Below are 21159 nucleotides of genomic sequence, written 5' to 3'. Positions count from 1 at the left end.
TTGTGAGTAAGGATTTAATTATCACATTTCATAATTAAAAATAGATAGGTAAAGCTACAATACACGTATCAGACTTCATATTTCTAATAAATTATAGAGACATGTGGCAGTTAAATTATTCGTTTGATGTTATCGGAATTGAAAGGAACCTCAAGAATGGATATTATTATGAAAAGCTTAGCATGTAAGGAGGCAGGCGAGCCCCCCCTTGCTCGGTGACAGCGGGCCGCACGGCCAGTGGTTGCGGCGAGGGCGGTGCCGGCTGCCTCCCCCCGCACCCTGCATATGTCGCGCCCCGCCCCGCGCGCGTCTCTCCGCGCGCGCTCAGTCCGCGCTCAGCCGCCGAACCGCTCTAGCTCGTGTGCAACAACCCGATTCGACTACGAACACGCGTTCTACGACAATTTTCTTGCTACGCGAATGAAAATTACTGTGATTTAGTGATTATGTTATTTTTATTTTGGATTTGATTTTTTGTTTTTTTAATAATAAAGATATGTCGATAGTACCATGTATCGGACGCTGCCGGTGTGATGTTTCGCGGGTTATTAGGGACTGAGGAATTGACAATTGTTTGATGGATGTGGAGAGCGCGGAGTGTTGGAAGGCTGGTGGCAGGATGGTGGCGGAGGAGGGCAAGACCCGTGCGACGGATTTCTCGATCGCGGCGATCATGGCCCGGAGCGCCGCCGAGCCGAGAAGCCCCGTCGCGAGGTCGCCGCCGCACACCGGTAACTTAGGCCTAACCACGTTCTAACTCACGTTAATCAAAAGGCCAAAGTCTGTACTTGGATAACGAACCTTAGAAAAGGGGTTCTTAGCTCTAATTAGGTATATAGCTAACAAATTATCAAATATTCATAATGATAATTAAGGCCTAACTACCTATTCTAATTAAAGAGACACCAAGTCTCTCCTTCGATGACGAACCTTAAAAAGGATTGCAAAAATTATAAATTTTCACTCTTGTTGCTTAGGCCTAACTAATATACTAATCATCTAAGCAATTAAAATAACTGAATTAAGCGTTCAATGAAAGAGTTAGGAAGAGAAAAATGTACAACAAATTACCTGAAATTAAGTTAAAATGTCATGAAACTATAATACAGAGATTAAGTACCTACTAGGTTTAAGTTAAATGTTAAAATTTTCAACTTAAATACTAGGTTGTTAGAATTGGTTAAAATTTACATAGGTACCTTTATATTACCAGATAAAATTTGACAAACCCGTTTAAATCTTTTCTTCGAAGTGTTTTCAAATAATCTAATTATTGTTTTAATAGGGCTCTGAAATTTATTAATAGTTTGTCTACTCCATATTTTAAATATAAGCAAGTAAAAATACTGGCATATTGATTTAAATAAAGCGCGTTTTGGTATATTTTATAATAATTGCTTCCCAGAATCTAATTAATTATAGTTATCAAAAAAATACGACACGTTCAAATCTTTTCTTCTATAAATATGTACTTACGTAAGTAGGCACTTAACTAAAATTATCATTGACTTACCAATCATTTTATTTTCTGTTTTGTAAACAGATAAGTTTGTTTTATGTTGATGGATGTCATAACAGGCGACTGAGGGAAAGGCTAAACTTGGTATTCTTTCTTTTGGAAGATTGGATAGGAGACTGTCTCTATATGAATCTCAATTCCATCCTCAAGCCGTTCAAGAACGTTGCCTTTTAGTCTTTGCGAGCCTGTTGGCTGTGTCTGCCCAGTAAAGGATAATGACGTGATTATATGTATCTACACCTATAGGTATGTTTAATAATTGAATCTTAATTTTATCATAAAGCCTATCAGCTGAACGGGGCCTATCAGTCTTTCAAGATTGCCATCTCTGTCTACCCCGCAAGGCATAAAGACGTAATTACATTACAAAAATATTGATGAAGATCTTCCGACATACATCATGTAACTTCTACAATTAAATTAAGGATATCTTACAGTTTTTTATAAGTGATTCTTGCAAAACAGAATTGCAATAATAACAAGTTTATACTTTATTTATAAAAAAAATACCTACATCCAACTACAACACACCACGCAAAAGGAAAATAACAAAATGAAGTCTGTCAGAGTAGTGCTTTACTTAGGTACCTACTACTGACCAACTTATATTTTTTATTTAGGTAAGTTTCTCTTAGTATGAAAATAGTTATTCATAAGGTATTCATTCATCGACGACTCTTCAAAACAAATAAAGCATTAGCAATATGAGTATACCTTATTATGACATCCGCACTTGTAGTACTTATTCATACTCGTATTATAAAGAGAATTAAATGAAAAGCACCAATTGAAAAAATAATAGGACCACTCCATCTTTTTTCCATGGATATCGAAAGAGGCGATTAAGGGAAACGCTTATACAGGGATAGAGTTCTTTGAATCTTAATTCTATCATTAGGTAAGCCAAACAGCTGAACCGACTCTGTCTACCCAGCAAGGGATATAGACGTGATTATATGTATTTATGTTTGTTACGAATAAAACCATACCTACTAAGTTGGTATTTGGCACAGACACAGAACAGAACAATAGAACTTTAAAAGTAACACGTCCTTCTTTTTTTGGCAATCCCCATGAGAAAATGTAGTAAATGGTAAATATGTAGTGGGATACCGTAGCGTGCTGACAATAAAAAAAATTCTAGTTGAAAATTAGACGAAGAATATTATAATATAGTGTATGAAAATATTGTACATAATATGAAGTAATGTAGCTTTACATATAAAGGTAGATATATAAGTAGGTTTTTACTATCTACACTCCTAATGTCATAAACTAGTCACTGTCTAGCGATTTACTCGTTATAAGAATCAGAGAGACTTTTCACATGTTTAATGTTAGTATTGACGTATAAATTAATTGTTTATAATAAACCAATATAAGAGCTTTCAGAATAGTGCTAATTGGCTTCGTATGGAATTCTGAATTATGAGATACCTACCTAGTTTTGAGATTTCAGATGCCGTGTTCATTATTTAGGCTTAATTGCGTGGAACCAAAACCATTCGATACCAGGACCAAGGCACGCGAGAAACTTTAAACTAAAATAAAAAGATCACTCTTAAACTTCTAGTGGAAAAATAATGATGGACATAGGCATTCATTATCATTAAAAAGAACGCTTGACAAAGTAAACTCATTTTATTAGACTCGCAAGCTTAACAACCTTAGCTGTCTAAGTATTGAACACTTATATACTGAAAAAAAAGAATAGGAAGTATTCTGATGTTATTAGTAAAAACTACATAAACACCCCAATCTCATTACTATTCAAACATAGTAAGTAGCTAATTATATGTAATTGGACGAGTCAAACGTGAATCGAATCGGTAATAACAATCGAGAACCTAAGTACTACGAACCCTCTATCAAAGAGTTCCTACTAAATATAGAGCGCGTATTATTATTATTATTTTGATTTTGATGAAACTTTCTAACTAACCGACATGTATTTAAAATGGCGGCTTTTTGCGGCGGATTTTGGTACATAGGCAGATGGTTTCAAATCGAGGAGTTTAAGGCTGTGATGAAGATATTTAGGGATGATACCGGATTTTTTTTGGCGAAGGAAAATATCTTGAAAATTTACATTCACCTTATTGTATAACTGCTATATTGATCAGCTTTCCTTGCAAACTATAAACGAAGATTAAGCGATAGACCCAATTCCATAAAATCTAAATAACATTTTTACTAAATGGGAATAAAATCTATCTTAATTTGCTGATTTCAATACGAGTATGGCTTCAGCTGATCGCTAAATTTGTTAAACATATTTTTTTAATTTTGATCTTAACTAATTAACTTGCTCATAAGGTTTGGCTGATATTAAAAAAGTTTTAATGTAAAGTTTTGTACACTTCAAAAATAAATCCTACTACTATTATAAAGGCGAAAGTTTGTATGGATGTTTGTTACTCTTTCACGCAAAAACTACTGAACCGATTACCATGAAATTTGGTATGTAGGTAGCTGAAGACCCAGAATAACACATAGGCTACTTTTTATCCCAGAGTTCCCGCGGGATTGATAGGGTTTCCATGCGGACGAAGTCGCGGGCGGCCTCTAGTATATTATAATTTCTATGGAGCATTTTAAGAGTAATATTAGAAAGCAATTCCACTGAACAGACTGATTCAATTTAACAATAATTTCACATTTATTCACTAGGTTCGGTATCTCGGCAAAGTTCTCCAGCGACCCTCAGTTCTCCCGCATCCAGCTGTCGTTCACCCATCCCTGATGAGGATGTGGAGGTGGACGTGGAGCAGTGCTCGGACGGCGAGCGAGATGCTTCCGACCACGCTGCCCCTTCACCGGCTCCTTCTTCTGGTGAGTATTATCCAAAGGATCGTTATCCCGGCAAAGTATAACCGAAACTTTGTTTGAGTTGATAATATAATGTACTAATGTAGTCAAATCTATGTAGTTACCATTTAGATTTCCAAAGCAGAAAAAGTATACCAAGGTACAATAATATTTAGATTTTTGATATAGAGATAGCGAAAGAAAACAGAAGGCTTTTGGTCAGCAATGGAACCTGGAAAAATATTGATATCTATTTGTTTTAACGTTGTTATTTACACGGATCACTTCGTATGAAAGGCCGGCTAGCACTGTCTGGCATTTTAATGCGTGGCAAAATTTATAACTCACATTTGTGTAATGGATGTCATGTAATTCTTTCTCCTCTACATGATAACGATCAATATTCAAACAATTACGTTTATGCATTTTGCGTTTTACTTGATATAACAACACGCTCTGCTCGCCAATGCTAAACCCGATAATAACTTACCGTTGATGCAAAAAAGCTTATCGTTACGACACTATCGTATTCATTCATTGCGAAGTAAAAAGTAAATTGGAGCCGTTTGTAGCTACAATTATCGGGACAATAAACAGGCTTTCTCATACAAACAATTCGGTTCTCACAGGCGGTAAACATGTGATGGAGTGCGTGTAGAATGGAAACCGATGATATCGTTGTAGTGCCGGCAACTGCGGCCAGACAACAGGCTTTAATTATCGTGCATTGTTCCCGGGCACTACTTGATTTAAATACTATTAGAGAGTGTTGTAGACTAGGTATAGAATTAATTTAAGCACTGTACAAAATTATATTCACGTTAATGTTCCCCTGTAGTTAAGGAGGCGATAGGTATTGTGTTGTCTTGGGTGCCTTTTTTAGCAAAAATATTTAATTTACAAGACTTGAATGATTGCATTGCCATTGTAGTGTAACATACGTATTTCAAAGTAATTATTCATATGAACAAAGGTAAATTGAATCACAAATAAAATAGACGTTCTATATAATTTAATGAAATATGATGATCACAAACTATGGTGACGTTTACAGAATTAGGAGAACGAGACACGCCGTCTCCAGCGAGACCTCTTCCTCCAGCCACATCTTGTAATTGCGAGGAGCTCCTATCAGTGGACTGTCAGCTCGAGACCAAGGAGCTGTGGGACAAGTTCCACGACCTTGGTACTGAGATGATCATAACCAAAACTGGAAGGTAAGTGAACTAAATTAGAGGGCTTAACTTATAAAAAAATAAAAGGTACTGCCAAGTTGAGTACCTTTCGAGAAAATCTTCGCCAGTCATTGAAACAATCCTTTAATGAATCGCTCGGCTCATCAGCATAATGCAATCTTTCACTCTTCCAAATTCGGAGTCACGAACAAATTAATTCACTCTGCGATCGCCCCAATAAAGGGTTCAACGGAATGGATTCATCAGCCAAAGTGGCCAATTCCGGAATAATTACTTCGCGAACCCAGTCGTCCTTCAACCCTTTAACGAGATAAATTAAAAGTACATTTTTTCCTAACCGTCCCCGTAATGCCGAGCTATAAATTTACAAAGCCCTAAAGACAACAAGCTGAAGGGGAGGGGAAGATGTTTTTATAGTCACGCCGAGAGGTTTATCTAAATAATTGCGTAGCCGGCGGTGGCGGTGAGCGGAAAATTGGCATCGCGTAGAACGAAATGCGGAACCCCGGGCTGCTCCATGTATCCACATACAAGTGCTCCTCCGGGATATCTGTATACATTATTTGGATGAATTTAAATACGATAGCATATTGAGATATTTGTTTTCTGTTTTTTTCTTTGTTTATATTCATTTCCTTGAAGTCTCTCAAATTAGGAAATATTATTGTCAGCAAATTTATAATTTATAATAATTACTTGTTATAAATACTGTAACAATCACGGATAAGCTTTTTGTTCCCAAGTTCATACTTTAGCATAATTTTTCAAGAAAAGCTTTTAAATATCGTAACAGATATAAAAGTGTATATTCAAGTAAAATTTATAATATTTAAACTTATTTAAATATCAACCGAATATTGATGGGCAATGACAAATGAGTTGTTTTCATAACAAGTGTATAGAACGAGCATTATCTCTGTATTAGCCGTGTGTCATATGTTATCTGTGAGGGCCCCTCGCAACAAGTGCAGTTAGTCTAAATCACTGTTGTCTATTTTCCCGGAGAGGGTTTCACTCTCGGGGGATGCCCACTATTGTTTTGTTACATGTGCTACGACGTACTATACTTGATACTGTCAGAATTTCTTGAATTGCTGAAATATAGAGGGATTTAAATATATATCTACTTGTATAAGACAGAAAGGATATCAGATATTAGTATATATCTTTTCCTCTATCTTATCTGACGTTTTTTTAATCCACTTCTTTTTCTACATATCGTCTCCTTCATGCAGTCTGAAAGCCATTTCTTGCTTTTCCCTAATCATGAAGTATAATGAGTTGCAATCGAGAAAAAAGCAAAAAATAAATAAATTATATCTTATAATTTAGTAGGATATTTTTTTTATAAAAATATAACTGTCTTGTAGAAATGGGAGGTCCTGTAGAAGTATCAAAAAAGTACAATCTTCACTAAGAGCCTAAACAAGAGATAAATCAACCCGTCCAATCAAAATGGGATATCGTGGACAAATTTTTACAAGGGAGGGCGACGAAGCGTGTTTTTAAATTGCTTTACAGAGCATAGTCTATTAATTTATATTAAACCGTTTTAGTGTAGGAGATTATGATTTTGAGTACTATTTATATGTTGTTTCGATGGTATAAATAATTAATATAAATCAAGAAAGTATGTAACAGGCCAAAAATATAATTATTACTTTGTTATAAAAAATAAAATATACAACACTGAAAATAAGAACAAAATAAGGAGGTAAAATCCTTATATACATTTTCAAATAAATTTGTAGTTATGCAAAAAATCAGACGTAATTATATAAAAATGTGAAAATTTGCAATGAAACGAGTGTTAAACTAACAAAAGCAGCCAATATATGAAGAGCATTGCTGGGCTCATTTTTATGACAAACTTAATATGAAAACATAAAGTGGGCCCTTATCTCCCGACATCCCGTAATACGCTTTATCATTTTTATTACGATGCACAATCCTTTCCTTTTCACGTCCACTTGGCTGGACTGGACATTCGCTGATGTAGTTATCGATATTTATCATTTTTGGATATTTTATTTTCGGTATAAGGTTAATAAGTAAATAAGTAGTATTTAAATGTAATATATAAAATGTGTATTAATTTATACCTATAAGTTTAACAGCCTAGATGTCAAAGTTATGTAATAATTAACATTATTGACACCTACTATCGATAAAGTAAAATGATCGAAAGTCCCGTCACTAAGGTCGCGTTTAGTGGCCAGCGAGAGATGTCGGCTTGTCTCGATTTATTTTTATTTTTTTCATTTTTTCGATTCGTCGTTTTGATTTACAAGCGGCCACTTTACTGTCGAGTGGACTTTGTTAGAGCGAACTAACTGGGAAGGATTTATGTGTGGCAGGGACCGGACAGTCGCCTTCGAAATATTTGTTAAGTCGTAACATTCCCACCGCTTTAAGCTTAACAACGTCATTGCAAATTTCAAGTTGCGGTCAAGTTCATTATGTTGCAGAACTTCGCAGATGAGACGAGAAATACGTGTCCATTATGTTTCATTTCTGTGTATATTTTTTTATTCTTGCTTTCTTGAGTGACTTATCAATCACCTTAGTTTGTTGCATTTACGACAACCAATAAAGTACAAAATATTTTTTATTATTGTGTATTTTCAACTTACTCCTAGTTAGCAAATAAATAATGTCAAATAGAGCATTGGCGGGCCTTATTGAAAATTGTTCGTATCCGCCACTTGAACGATCGCTATTTTAATGCTTCAGTAATTATTTCATGTCTTATATTAAAATAAAACGATACATCCTGCATAAATATTTCTATAGTTATCATGAAATTGACATTTATCTTAAGATTTAAAGCTGTCGAGAAATTGACTTCTAATAAATAGACGAGATGTAATTCACAGTAGTAATATGTGTATTTTATTTATACAAATAAACAACACAAACTTATTCTTCGTCTCGATATCTAGGCATGTTAAATTTTTTTATCCTTAGCTGCTTTTCCACAACATTCAACCGCTTAACCGACTTTTATCAAACGTACTGAAAAAAGTTTGGAGAAAATTTGGTTTCCATTACAAATATACATCGAAATTTCTTATTTCTTGAGCTGCTGCAAGGCCATAGACACAAATAGACGTTCCACAGAAAAACATAATTAGTTTAATAATCTGTATTTGTATCACTCCCGACTAATCCAAATCAAGAGATAAAGAAAGAAATTATTTTATCGGAGCCAAAAAACAAGTAAACGTAACTTTTTTAAATGAATCTTCTCAATTCAAATACTCTAAAGAATATGTAAATTTGTACCACTTTTCATTGTTATTAAACAAATTTCAAACGAATCTTCTTAATTCAAAAACTTTGAAGAGGATTCAGATATTCAAAAAACGTTAACCTTTAACACCCTTTGATCAGGCTCCTGCCTTTGTGCTCGCTCCAAAGGTGTTGACCGTTGAAAAAAGTACAAAAGCTACGGCATTTAACAAACAATATTTAGTGCCGTTTTGACAGTTATTGTAGCCAATGATTACTGCCGATTATGGCTATAATACTGTTTTTGCTGGAACCAATTCCCAACAGGTGTACTCATATAAAACCCATACATAATTTTTTTAATTTAGAATTATGTTAGTGTAAACAGATTGTAAATAGAAAATGATATTTTTCATGAACGTGTGGTAGGTATATTATTTCGTCATAAGAGATAATACGTTTTATATTAGGTATTAAAATTATATAAGTACTAGCTTCGCGAGTTTTTACTTTTAAACATGTAATTTGTTTATCAATTTTTTTTATTATTTTATCCTCATATAGCTTGCAAAAAAAAGGCTGTTTCCATATGGACAAACTAACTTCTCTACTATTATGAATAATTACATCACAAAACTTATCATTTTTTAATCATTAAAATTACTACTGATATGGAGGTTATTATCGCATAATTTGGGGAATAAAATGCAACGGTGGACGATAAAACAAGTGCGAAGTCAGGCGAGCGTCGGCTTAGCCTGTAATCGGTTTTAATAAATCGAACTGGGCTGAGAGGAAGCGGGGGAGAGGGGGGAGCCCGACATGTGCATTAAACTTAATTGAAATTTTCGTGGCTACGTGTTATTTCGCGTTAATGCACCTTTCAGCCTGACGTGTCCCTGACCCTTTCCCCGCAGGTAGCTAAAAGAGTTCAACGCATGATCAACAGATTTTTGATTTTTAAATGTTAGCTCTGTTGTCTGCTTGAAAGAGACAACAGTGCCGCTGTTGCAATTTGTAAAATGTCATCTTTTTCCGCTTGATGTTTAATTATTTCAAAGCTTGGGGTCTGTGAAAGACATCATATAAGTGCTTCTTTACTTACGATCGCCTGCCTGCAGGAAGCAACTAATGCCTTTGGATTTATTTCTGCACTACGTTAGATCTTAACATACAATACCAAATACGCCTTCATTCCTTACGTGGTTGACAGAGTGAATAGTCTCGTAATGACTCTAAAGGCTTTGTTATTCAATTAGAAATACTTTGAATTGTAATGGTTCTATTTCATATTTCCGGCACCTATACAATAAAGTTGAACGCTAAAAAGCATTCATTTAATATTCGCAATTTAACACTATGAAGTACTATCGCGGGTATCGTTTTTGCGCTAATAAATCAGTTAACATTGCGCGATGCATGGATCCGTTTATGATGAAATCTTCAGCGTTTTTTCTTTAAAACCTTTTTGTATAATTAGCTGTATGGTTTGTTGACCATGTAAGTGTATGAGTGGTAGTCTTCTGATTTAGCATTGTAATGTTTTGTTTATAGAAAATTCAAGTTTCAAGAAATTTCCTATACGTCATTTTCTGTCAAGCTATGGAAATATGACTCAATTATACACAAGAACGCTGAAATTATGAAATCAGAAGTAACACTTAATTAACCTCATTTTTATAATCAATCATTTTCGTAGTTGTTTCCCTCTGAGTTATTACTTAAGTACACGCGATTTTATGCAATTTGCTATCTGTTAGTCTAGTAGTTTGTCTACAGAGTGCCGACACCTAATTAAGCATTGATAATATCTAGTACCGAAGTCTTATCGGGTAGAAATATATAAAGAGAAGAATTAATTAGTTAATACTGATTGGGAATGACATAAAGCAATAAGATATATTTAATGATTAATTTTAGTGGATAAACAGTAAAAGTAAAAATACATCAGTCGTCTCAATTCTACAACAAATTTAACCTACTGTGCATGCGCATATTTGGCGATCGTTCGATGAACTTGATCAAGTCGTAGAACTTGGCGTTGAAATAAATGGCAATTATGCTCCATATAATTACTGTCTACATTCTAATTGGCCGCCCAACACTTGTTAACTGAAATTCCCATCTACTCACCTCTCTATATTTATGAAACTATTAATTAATCCAAATTGTTGCATTTTATTTCGTTATTCAATAATTACGAGCACCACATTTATTGTAATTTTACCATAATTGCTGAGGCATTCGGAATTCGCGGAACGTGAACGTGTTTTAATCGAACAAAGTATTTTATATGAACTTTAAAATTAAATAACCATTCCGATAGTTTGCCTTGCAATTTAAATTCACGTTTAAATTAATGTTGAGAGCATTAGCTACTGGTTATTGCGGCTTCAATGGGAGAAAATGAAGTGTGCGCACAATGGGCGCCCACGCTCGTCGGGATTCGCGCGGAGACCTGTCAGCTACCGTTTGGATGGAACCTCTTGCATGCTTTGGCATATCGTTGTAGATTTCATCTTCATCCCGACGCATTATGCAAGTATTTCGAAACCAGTTAATATATGTTTTGAATATTTATTAAAGATGTTCGTATAATTCCATTAATGTTCCAAATTATGAAGTCACTTAATGTTAAAATAAAACTTCAAACACCGAGGTCAAAAATGAGCCACTTGACGAAGAGGCATCGTCAAGAGGGTGGCTATTTAACAGCCATTAACGCCTAAAACGTAATCACCCACGTTAAATAATTACGAAAAAAGGTGTAAAAGGCTATTGAATACAGAAAAGAATGATGCGCGCGCGCCGCCCGATGAAAGGCTGACGGCAGACCTCGACGGAGATTGATTACGTAATCATGGACATCAGATGATTTTCGGGAATCTCATAGAGAGTAATCATCATTCATCTCACGGCTCGTTGGAGTTATATTGAACATATATTCTGATGTCAAATTTTAACTGCGCACAGTGAACCTAGTTAATTTTATACATCACTAAATAAGAAACAGTTTAGAAAGTGTTCCGTATGCCCGGAAGCTTTTCAATGAAGGAGTCATGTTGCAGTTAGTTTATTAAACGTCATTGGGGTTTAGTCTTGGCCGGTAACAATGCGATGGTGTCTGGCTGTCGACGCACAATTAGCTCTCCATTGTAACTTCGTGTATTGTGCAGTATGCGCGGGCGCCCAACGTCGTGTTGGTTTTACTCCTACGCCCATTGTGATCGCTTCGACCGCACGCTTTGCCATTCCGCTCCGCTCACACTCCTCAAAGATATTATCTCGACTATTATTAGCTAGAACCCTATGTTTGAATAGATAATGATTTAATATTTCGTGCTCATAGTCTTAATTCAGCTATCGTCGTAATGCCGGGAGCTGTTACTGAGATGATCAATAGGCAAGTCATTGAATGCGACTATGAATAACCTTCTTTGTTAATCAACTTTATTTTTCTAAGTGTTATCTAATTTCACTCAAAGCGTAATACGTGGATGATGTTTGTTCATTTCTAAACAAAGGTCGTTAATGTGGAATGCTTTGGGCCACCGACGTTGGTGGGTCACAGAAGTCAGGTTTGGCCAGCGGAGCGCGTGCCTACGGTTTACAATACTCGCGTAATGAAGTGGGCCGCGAGGGGGCGGCATTATGCGTCCAAACAAGGCATTGTAATGTCCGCGACCTGCGCCCCGACCCCCGACCCTTACTCGTTACCGCTGATGCCCGCTGCCAAGTGCCAACGTCAACCAACTTGCTGCTGATGTCCTGGAAACTATAGCCATATTAGCTAGGCCAGTTTTAGATTTAGAACGGCTTTATTTTTTGCAACACTTCGCAAAAAAATTGTTGAAATGCATTGAAGTATCAAAATTGCATAAATTTATACTTCCTTTGTAGTGCAATAGCTAGATTACCCTTTGTAAGCTTTATGTTTTTGTTATAAATGTTACGGGTCAAACCCGATTTCAGGAATAGTTTCGCCTGGGCCAAATTAGTTATTTCTACAAGCGATTAGATACATATACCGGTTTATATATACTAGGCTAAACTAGTTTATCCACACACATGCAATACACAGACACGGACATATGGAAATACTCACACATTTACACAACAGTAAATAATTAACAATAAAAATAATAGACAAGTACACAGAACAAGAAGAATACATGCAAATGGACATAAGCAAATATAACAAATAGAAAGTAGTTAACACAAAACAACATAAATAAAAAAGAGGGGAAGAATTTTTTTAATAATGAATATATTTATATAAAAATAAAACAGAAATATGTATATAACAAGATTTGTCGAACACACATACAGTTTAAAAGCAAGTACAGTTCAAAATAAATACAAAAGAAATATAAATTTTAAAATAAAAAAAATAGATTTTACATAATATTAAAAAAAATACGCAAACAAAGCAGACCCAGGAAAAATAGACCCTGGGGATACAATATCCCTAGAATTAAAAAAAAACTATTTGGTCCTGAGCCTGATAGAATAAATCAGTTTCGTCTAGGCCAAACTAGTTGATCCTGAAATCGGGTTTGGCCGATAACATGTATATAATTAACTGTACAAGTATTTCGTTAAAAAAATTCTACAACCTTGATACCCTGACTGATTACTATTATGACTGAAGTTGATGAGAACCCTTGTCAATTTCATCAGTTTGCTTAGAAGATTCCCTTAAAAATGTGTAAATCTCATAACTTATCCCGCACAGGTCGTAGGTATACAAATACTTAGTTTTACTGAAAAAATATCGAAGACCTGCTTGCCACGAACATAAACCAAAGTTTAACTAAAATAAAAAGCCATCTGCAGGATTTCTAATGTGGTAAGCATCGTTATCACCTACATATATTGGCAGTAGCAGCAACACGCGGAAGCAATGTCGACAGTTGTACCATGAACATTTTTAATCTCTACCGCTTCAGGCGTTACGCCGTCGCTCTTACTCCATGTCACACGGTGTAGAATACGAGTAAAAACTAGGCTTGTCATGTGGTGTCATTTTTTACAAGTAGAGCGTTAAATTTTCACAGCTACCCTTCGGAGGAATAAATTATTTTTATGTCGATTCCGGGTGGCCGTCTAGTCTGTTACAAAAACGTAATCGTAAGTCTTGTGTCGCGGAAGTAAGGGTTGGTTAAACCACGTTTGCCTTTATTTACGGTTAAGCAGATGTGTAACTTTTGATAACTTTTTATACATCGTAATACAAGTACTGTAATTTATTTCAATAATGTTGTTTTAATGTGATTATTGGTACTCCTTTTATATTTTAAGAGATGGGGGTCGTCGAAATTCATCTACTATTGTTGTCTTCTGTCTGTCAAATACTTTTATTTGCTGATCAGTTGGAAAAGTGCAGATTTTTCTTCTATTTAAAAAAAACTTGAATTACTACTCTGTAAATATGGTAAAAATTAGCACAGTAAACTTTTTCATTATATGCATTTGTATGACAAACTGTATTAGTTTTTTACGCCCTAATGTAGCGTTCACCCACAAACAGTGACAATACCGAAGGCAAGCTCACTATACTGTAAATTTTTGTACAAATGACCTCTAATGCGTCCAAATTATATTCGTCGGTGGTGCTTAGCGATGAAGTCATTATTTTCCATTTCCGCGCCGGCGTCAACTCGATAACTCGAAAATGACTGCCATTCGTATCAACGAGCCTACAATCCGCCGCACGTGATCATTACCGAATCACCACTTGGAAGTTTCTTTCGCCTTATTTGACTAGCAATTTTAACCGATACAATTAAGTTTGTTTTGTAAAAAGGGTTCGAAGTGAAGTTGTTTGGGTTGAGCTTCTTCGCCTCATTGGATCGTATCGACGAATTCAGTAAAGGTATTACATACAGTTTATGGTCCTCAAAATGCACGCGCTCCCAAAATAAACTATTGATTTATACTTGGCGGTGTCTATTCAAGGGCTCATAAATAACACATTTAACAATAGAATTAATCTGGTTTTTTCAGAATTCAAACCCTGTACCAACACCATTTTACCAGTTTTAGTCTAGAATAATTTATCAAATAGTATCTATTAACTGCCAGGCAAATGTGTCACAGGACACAGGCTTAATTTGGGTATAATTGTGTCGCTCGCAATCGTAACGATATGCAACGTATCGATGACGTCACGCGAGTCGCTCGTCAACGCTTCGTGACGAGCCGAAGTGTTTCGGCTCACTCAACTAAAGGACAATTCTCGCGCGACAAATTGCACGCGTTAATGTCGGATTAACATGTTATTTGGCTGTTTTTGTTTTTATTCCATGAAAAGCTTTATTTTCGGGATAATCCACTTCGCGTGTCAACTGAAATATTCTTTTCAATGCTAGTAAGCTAAGTTTCCTCCAGTGATTTCAGTTACGTATGGCTAAAATGTAATATAGTTAATTGTTAGTATTTACTATATAATTTAGTTACTAATTGATTACTGCAGTTCAGTATATTCGTGTGAAATAAGCGGATTAACGATGTTTATTGCATTTAGCAACTGAAAATTCCACTAATTCATATTGAAAGTGAAAAACAATAATACAACCACAGATTGTCTAAACAATATATTCCAAATTGTATGCGGACAACGGAATGTGGTAGCCATGCAGTATGATAGGTACAAACATATGACGTGAAAGTTCACGTCGACCCCTGTTTTCCCGAGCGATACGGAATATGGCGGGCGGCGGGAGAGAGCGGGAAGGCGGACGTACGGCCGCGGTGGTTTCGTACATCGCCACCCGTCCGCGCCCGTAAGCTCGTAATTTGCCTTTCTATTAGAGCGAGGGCGTGAAAAAAGGAAAGCGTTTACGGCGTGTTTAATGGGAGTGAGAGGGAAGAAATATGACCGCCCGTCGGGAGAAGGGAAAATTTTGGTTTTCAGAGAGTTTTTGCGGAGATGTGCATCGACTCGCAGAGTGCGAGGGGGACGGCGATGTTTGCGGTACCGCTTCCTCGAATAATTAGCGGAAGTCGTGGCTTAGTTTTCCCCCGAACGGGAGGGTTGCGGGCAGGGAGTTCCTCTATTTGTCGTTTAAGAGTTAATCGGACGAGCGATTCGTCACCCTCGGGAGAGCACGCCGCTGGCAATATTATATCTTTATTATGAGTCTGTTGTACTGAAACCCGACATCCGCCCCGGGCGATTAACCAAATCGTGATTATTGATAACTTTGTTTGATAACAACCTCCGCTGAATTACTGTAGAATAGACCGCTTACGGGCCATTAAGTCTGTTGCTATAATGAATTTGAATTTAAAAGGCAACTTTTCATGATATTTAATTTTAAACTTAAGATATATCGGCATGTGTCTACTACTGTGTAATTAGTAAATGCAATTGACAAATGTAGTAGGATAATAAATGCGATGCGTAGTATCCCGACTACTGACTGTCAATTACACGTAATAGCAGTGTGCGCGAAGTGCGACATATGCTCTTCGGTGACTTTGTGTTTCGGTACCCTTTTACGACATAAAATTATACTCACCAAGGGCGAAGGAGGAATATTATAACGATATGTGTAAGACAAGACATCTATCGTTAACTGTATTGTGAATAACAATGTATTTAATAAAAGCTATCAACTTATTTTTCTTACTTTATTAAGCTTTACAAAGACGTTCTGTAACTTAAAATTATAAATGATTTAGTCATTAGATAAATTTATTACATTTTATACCATGACTATAAAATGAAAAAGTGTTAACTCCCGCGAATACTTATTGATTAAGATGGTCGAGTTTTAACAGTCTCTATAATTAAAATCTTGGATAAAGTGAATATTATGCTTTTCATAAAGTTTATTTCCTTGCAAGGTGATCCTCTATTTAGACGGGTTCTAGGCAGCTCTTGGGAGCCAATCAACGACAAATGAGTGATGGCGGTAATTAAAACGTATCGCCTTACCGGAATCAATAAAGCTTCAGCGATAAGCCAATTAATTGCATATGCGTTCAGTGCATACCCCGAGGTAAATCATGGAGAATTGAATCGAAACTTGATTTGAGTTAAGTTTGTCGGTATAAAATTTATATACCTACATTATTAATGTACCTACAGTATGTAGGAGATATAAGGAGATGTAGAAGTTATATATGGAAAAATTTCTTAATCTCCACATTAATAAATTAAATAAATTAATAAATTAAATAAATTAAAATACAGTATGATCTGCTTTTTATAGCTATCACTAAAAATATTTTGTATGACGAGCATAATATTTAGCTATTTAGTTTTATTTCTTTATGCGATAATAGATAGAACTTCAGGTAAATTGCCAATAATATTTGGTTTCAGTAGGCCACCGAACCTTGAAAAAATATTAAAGCATAATTTACAAGGTTATAAAATTCACGAACACACACAGACAAAAAAAATCAGTAAAATATTAAGCTAAAACCGCGAGCGCGATACTCTGTTAAGGTTATGGCAAAAGTTAATTTCATACATACATACATATAGTCACGTCTATATCCCTTACGGGGTAGACAGAGCCAATAGTCCCGAAAAGACTGAATGGCCACTGGTTCAGCTGCTCGGCTTAATGATGGAATTGAGATCCAAATAGTGACAGGTTGTTAGCCCATCGCCTAAAAAAAAGGAACGCAATTTTATAAGCCTATCCCTTAGTCGCCTTTTACGACCTCCATGGGAAAGAGATGGAGTGATCCTATTCTTTTTTGTATTGGTGCCGGGAACCACACGGCACGCTAATTTCATCCATTACTATATTTAAGCTGATACAGCATTAATAATAGTTTTATAAAAATATTTATTGGAGAATTTAAAACACCATGTGTGGTACACACAATGACTATGAACTAGACCATTTACAAGTTATCATGGTGCTAAACCCAACAGGACGGTTTCTCGGAAGGAGCTATCTGTTAAGTATAGAGTAAGGTGCAGACCATTAATTTATAGTACAATGGCATTGTCGTGGCCGATGAAAAGAGCGTGTCAATGAGCAACCATAATAAGTTTTTTGCGTGTATTGCACTTCATTTAGGATTTTGGGGTTCGGTGGTAAAACGATTGTGCAGTACGAAGTACTTACGTATTGAAATATCAAATTTTAAACTGCACATAAACCTGCCCATAATAAGTTTTATTCATTCCCCGGGCAGGTCAAGATGATACTAATAATCTTTTACTAATTAATCTGGGTGTACTAAGAAAAGATTTCCGAAAATGCCGCAAGAAAGGAAAATAGCGGGACTCTCACTTCACGTGGGCAGAGTCTCGGGCGTACTCTCTACTACGTATGATACTTACGAAATAATATAAACGTGTTGATAGGCGGTGTTTCTAATAAAATACCTAAGTAGGACGTGGTGAAAAGATATTGATTGACTTTAAACAAACATTGAAAAAACAAAATTGAGATACAATTTAAAAAGATAATAAATATACTAACTAATCCTTTGACTGACAAAAACTACGGAACCAATAGCAGTTTTGGTAGTTTCGCCAAGTGTGGGTGGCACGGAGGACAATGGTGTTTGGGATGGAATTCGTTCCGGGGCGCCGCGCGGACTTGATTGATGACCTCGTTCTTCTCACAAACTCCTTTAGTTTATTTTAATATCTATACTTTAAACGCTGTATGTTTTATGTCATTATCCTGGTATGAATTCAGTGTTTTAATGCTTTTTATATGATGAAAAAGTTTTAAAGTGACTGCTCTGTCCCAAATGAATTAAATCAATTCTTTAAAGGAGACTTTTAAAGGAGAGTCGCTACTTACCTACTTGTAATGCCGATTTCGATATAGCCAGATTACAATGTGCACAATTTAATTTTTTGTTCTTTGTTCATTGTAATCTACTTCAAAAGATAATTCATAGCATTGTCTATACAGCATATTTCAATATAAATACAATTCGATTGAAAAATCTTAAGAATTTTTATGACTGTAACACGAACTGATATTTCTCCTCGAAGACTACCAAAGAAGGTGTCAAGTGAAAACAATATTTACCGAGCGCACGCAGGATTAGGGGGCCTACTACGTAAATAATGGATCGCCATAGCTTACGGCGTGGGTAACATAATATGCGGTTCGATGTTCGACGCGATAGCACTACGAAATATTCATAATCTTTCGAGGGTCCCGTAAATAAAAATTATTTCATATCGGGACAGGTGGCGCGTCGGGTTACGAGCCCTCGTGTTCTCATTAGCATTCGGACGAATTCGAGCGGCCAACGCACCTACAGGTGCTACTCGTCAGTCTCCTCAAACTTCCGATCTAAGCTTGACGTTATCTTGATGATAATAGCCTGTTAGTAGCTAATCACCAACAAACACATGTAATAAACAATTTTTTTTATTAAAAGCCATTTCTAGATTTTTTCGGAAGTAAGAGTTAGTCGTATTTTAACTGCACTATAAAATTATATAACGATAAACTATTAAGAACAGATGAAGTATTTTTGTATAATATTTTAATTATCAAACTGTTTCATTAAATTGATCATCAAACGTCATGCAAAATATTTAAACAAGCACCTCTGAAACTTAGCAGATTTTGTAAGTTCTTGAGGTGTGTATCTTTCTAACATTAAACTTATATAACCCATTAAAAAAGGCAATAATTCTAATAAATAACATTGTATATTTCTGAACAGGTATAAACAGAATAAAGCTTACATTCAATACAAGTTTAATATTTATTGCACTGTGTGTGGTGACAACGACCGCGTGTGCGTTTCGTGTGGCTAATAAAAAGCAATTAGTGAAACGCTAATTAACAGACTTGATAAGTTTTATGTCTATTATTGCGTGCTCGACAACTATTTGGTGGAAATCCGATATTGACCATCAAAATTTCCAAAACACCCGATATACCACGCTTTTCATTTCGTGAATAGACTCTGTTTCGAAGCGAACAAAAGTAGCCCGTGTAGTAGTAGGTACTTAGATTCTAATGATTGCCCACAAACTTATCCACGCCCTCGTATGAGCCCTTGCTAGCAACCATCTGGAACCTTACATAGAGATTATAAACATAAAGGTACTACTACTCATATTTTGGCCCTTTGGCCTTTGTTAACGCTCAAATTAGTTGCGTTCCACACGGCGGGCGCGCAGACGGATGCCTCATTAAGTCTGCTTAAGTTTTGTAGTTATTATTTTATTATAGTAAATTATGGCAGAACTGTCCGAAGATAAAAGAATTTATAGACATAATATGCATAATTTGCTTCCGTCAGTGTCATAACAGAAAAATTACTTGTATTAATGCACATAAAGCAATCAGCTTGAGGTAAACGCGTCTAAAATCTTTGGAAAATCTTAATTACCTACTGTTAGAGGCGGCAATTAGTAGATATCTTCGATCTCACGGATTACAAGTGGACATCTCACTTGTCACCAAAAGATGCTAAAGTGCGTTATCGGTGACGGATCAGTGTCCTTTAGAATTATGTGGAATTTAAATGTTTGACGCTCATCAGATCAAAAACCCGAATTATCTCAAAAAGTTACTATAGACTTTATCGCACGAATTGTAAGGATGATTATGGAAAGAAAAGGTCCGGTCTGACTTACATCCCGGCGACCGAACCGACGTGTTGGTCGTTTTGTGCTCGTCGCATAATCTCGTGCTTAGCTAACCGTTTTGACAAGATTTTAGATGTAGTGATAGCGTTGAACACCGCTTACTTGAGTTCTTTATTTTTTGAATGAGGTTTACTTTTACGTATACCAAGTTATTGTGATTTTAAAGGAACATTATTAAAAAACAATATTTCTTTTTTGTAAAAAGAAAAAAGAAGAAGGACTGGGAGACACAAAAAAACTGATTTCCTGCAATTATTAATCAAATATATATGTATAGTTATATTTAACTTAGGTATGTAAGAAAAATGATAAACAATGTTTCAATTCGAACTAATAGTGAAAGGGATTATTAAAAGCCGATCGCTCGATGTCAGATTAGGTTAGTAGTTGTTTTTTCAAACCACTTGTATTTTAGAAGTGGCTTCCTCCACTCTCCAAGCGAGATATTATCGCCGTGGCAAGGGCTCAAGCAAAGGCACCGACCTCAGCAGTGACAGCATCCCACAATACAGTCGTTTAACACGCTCATCGCATTTGGACGATTTCTTGACAGCAAACGTGTTTAAGCATAATACCGGCGTCGTCAGCCTGTCTCTAGTTGGATATCCTTTATAATGTGAAGCTATTTCGGGCGAGTTCGCCCAACTCGTTTGTTATTGATAATGAAATCGACGATAAGGCATCCTACTTCCCAGTGCCAACATGCTATTTAGGTAGACCAAGAAGTGACGGCTGATTTAACAATGAGAGTGTAGGTCTTGAGTTGCGGTGGCGTGCGCAAGGCGTGTCCGCGCTTCATCGATCGC

General features: G+C 35.9%; 1 protein-coding gene across 1 annotated transcript in view; it reads left to right on the top strand.

The window, feature by feature from the left end:
• The first annotated feature begins 373 nt into the window (after positions 1 to 373).
• LOC106143673 (T-box transcription factor TBX20) overlaps positions 374 to 21159 on the top strand; it is a 53668-nt gene continuing 32882 nt past the window's right edge. Inside the window, exons 1-3 of the mRNA XM_013345807.2 lie at positions 374 to 731; positions 4190 to 4351; positions 5382 to 5544. Of these exons, the coding sequence (XP_013201261.1) occupies positions 578 to 731; positions 4190 to 4351; positions 5382 to 5544 (479 nt within the window). The 5' untranslated portion in view covers positions 374 to 577. The remainder of the gene's footprint in view (positions 732 to 4189; positions 4352 to 5381; positions 5545 to 21159) is intronic.

The sequence above is a fragment of the Amyelois transitella genome, chromosome 2 (genome assembly GCF_032362555.1).
Source record: "Amyelois transitella isolate CPQ chromosome 2, ilAmyTran1.1, whole genome shotgun sequence".
Classification (NCBI taxonomy): Eukaryota; Metazoa; Arthropoda; class Insecta; order Lepidoptera; family Pyralidae; genus Amyelois; species Amyelois transitella.
This window is presented reverse-complemented; position numbering and strand designations above follow the sequence as displayed.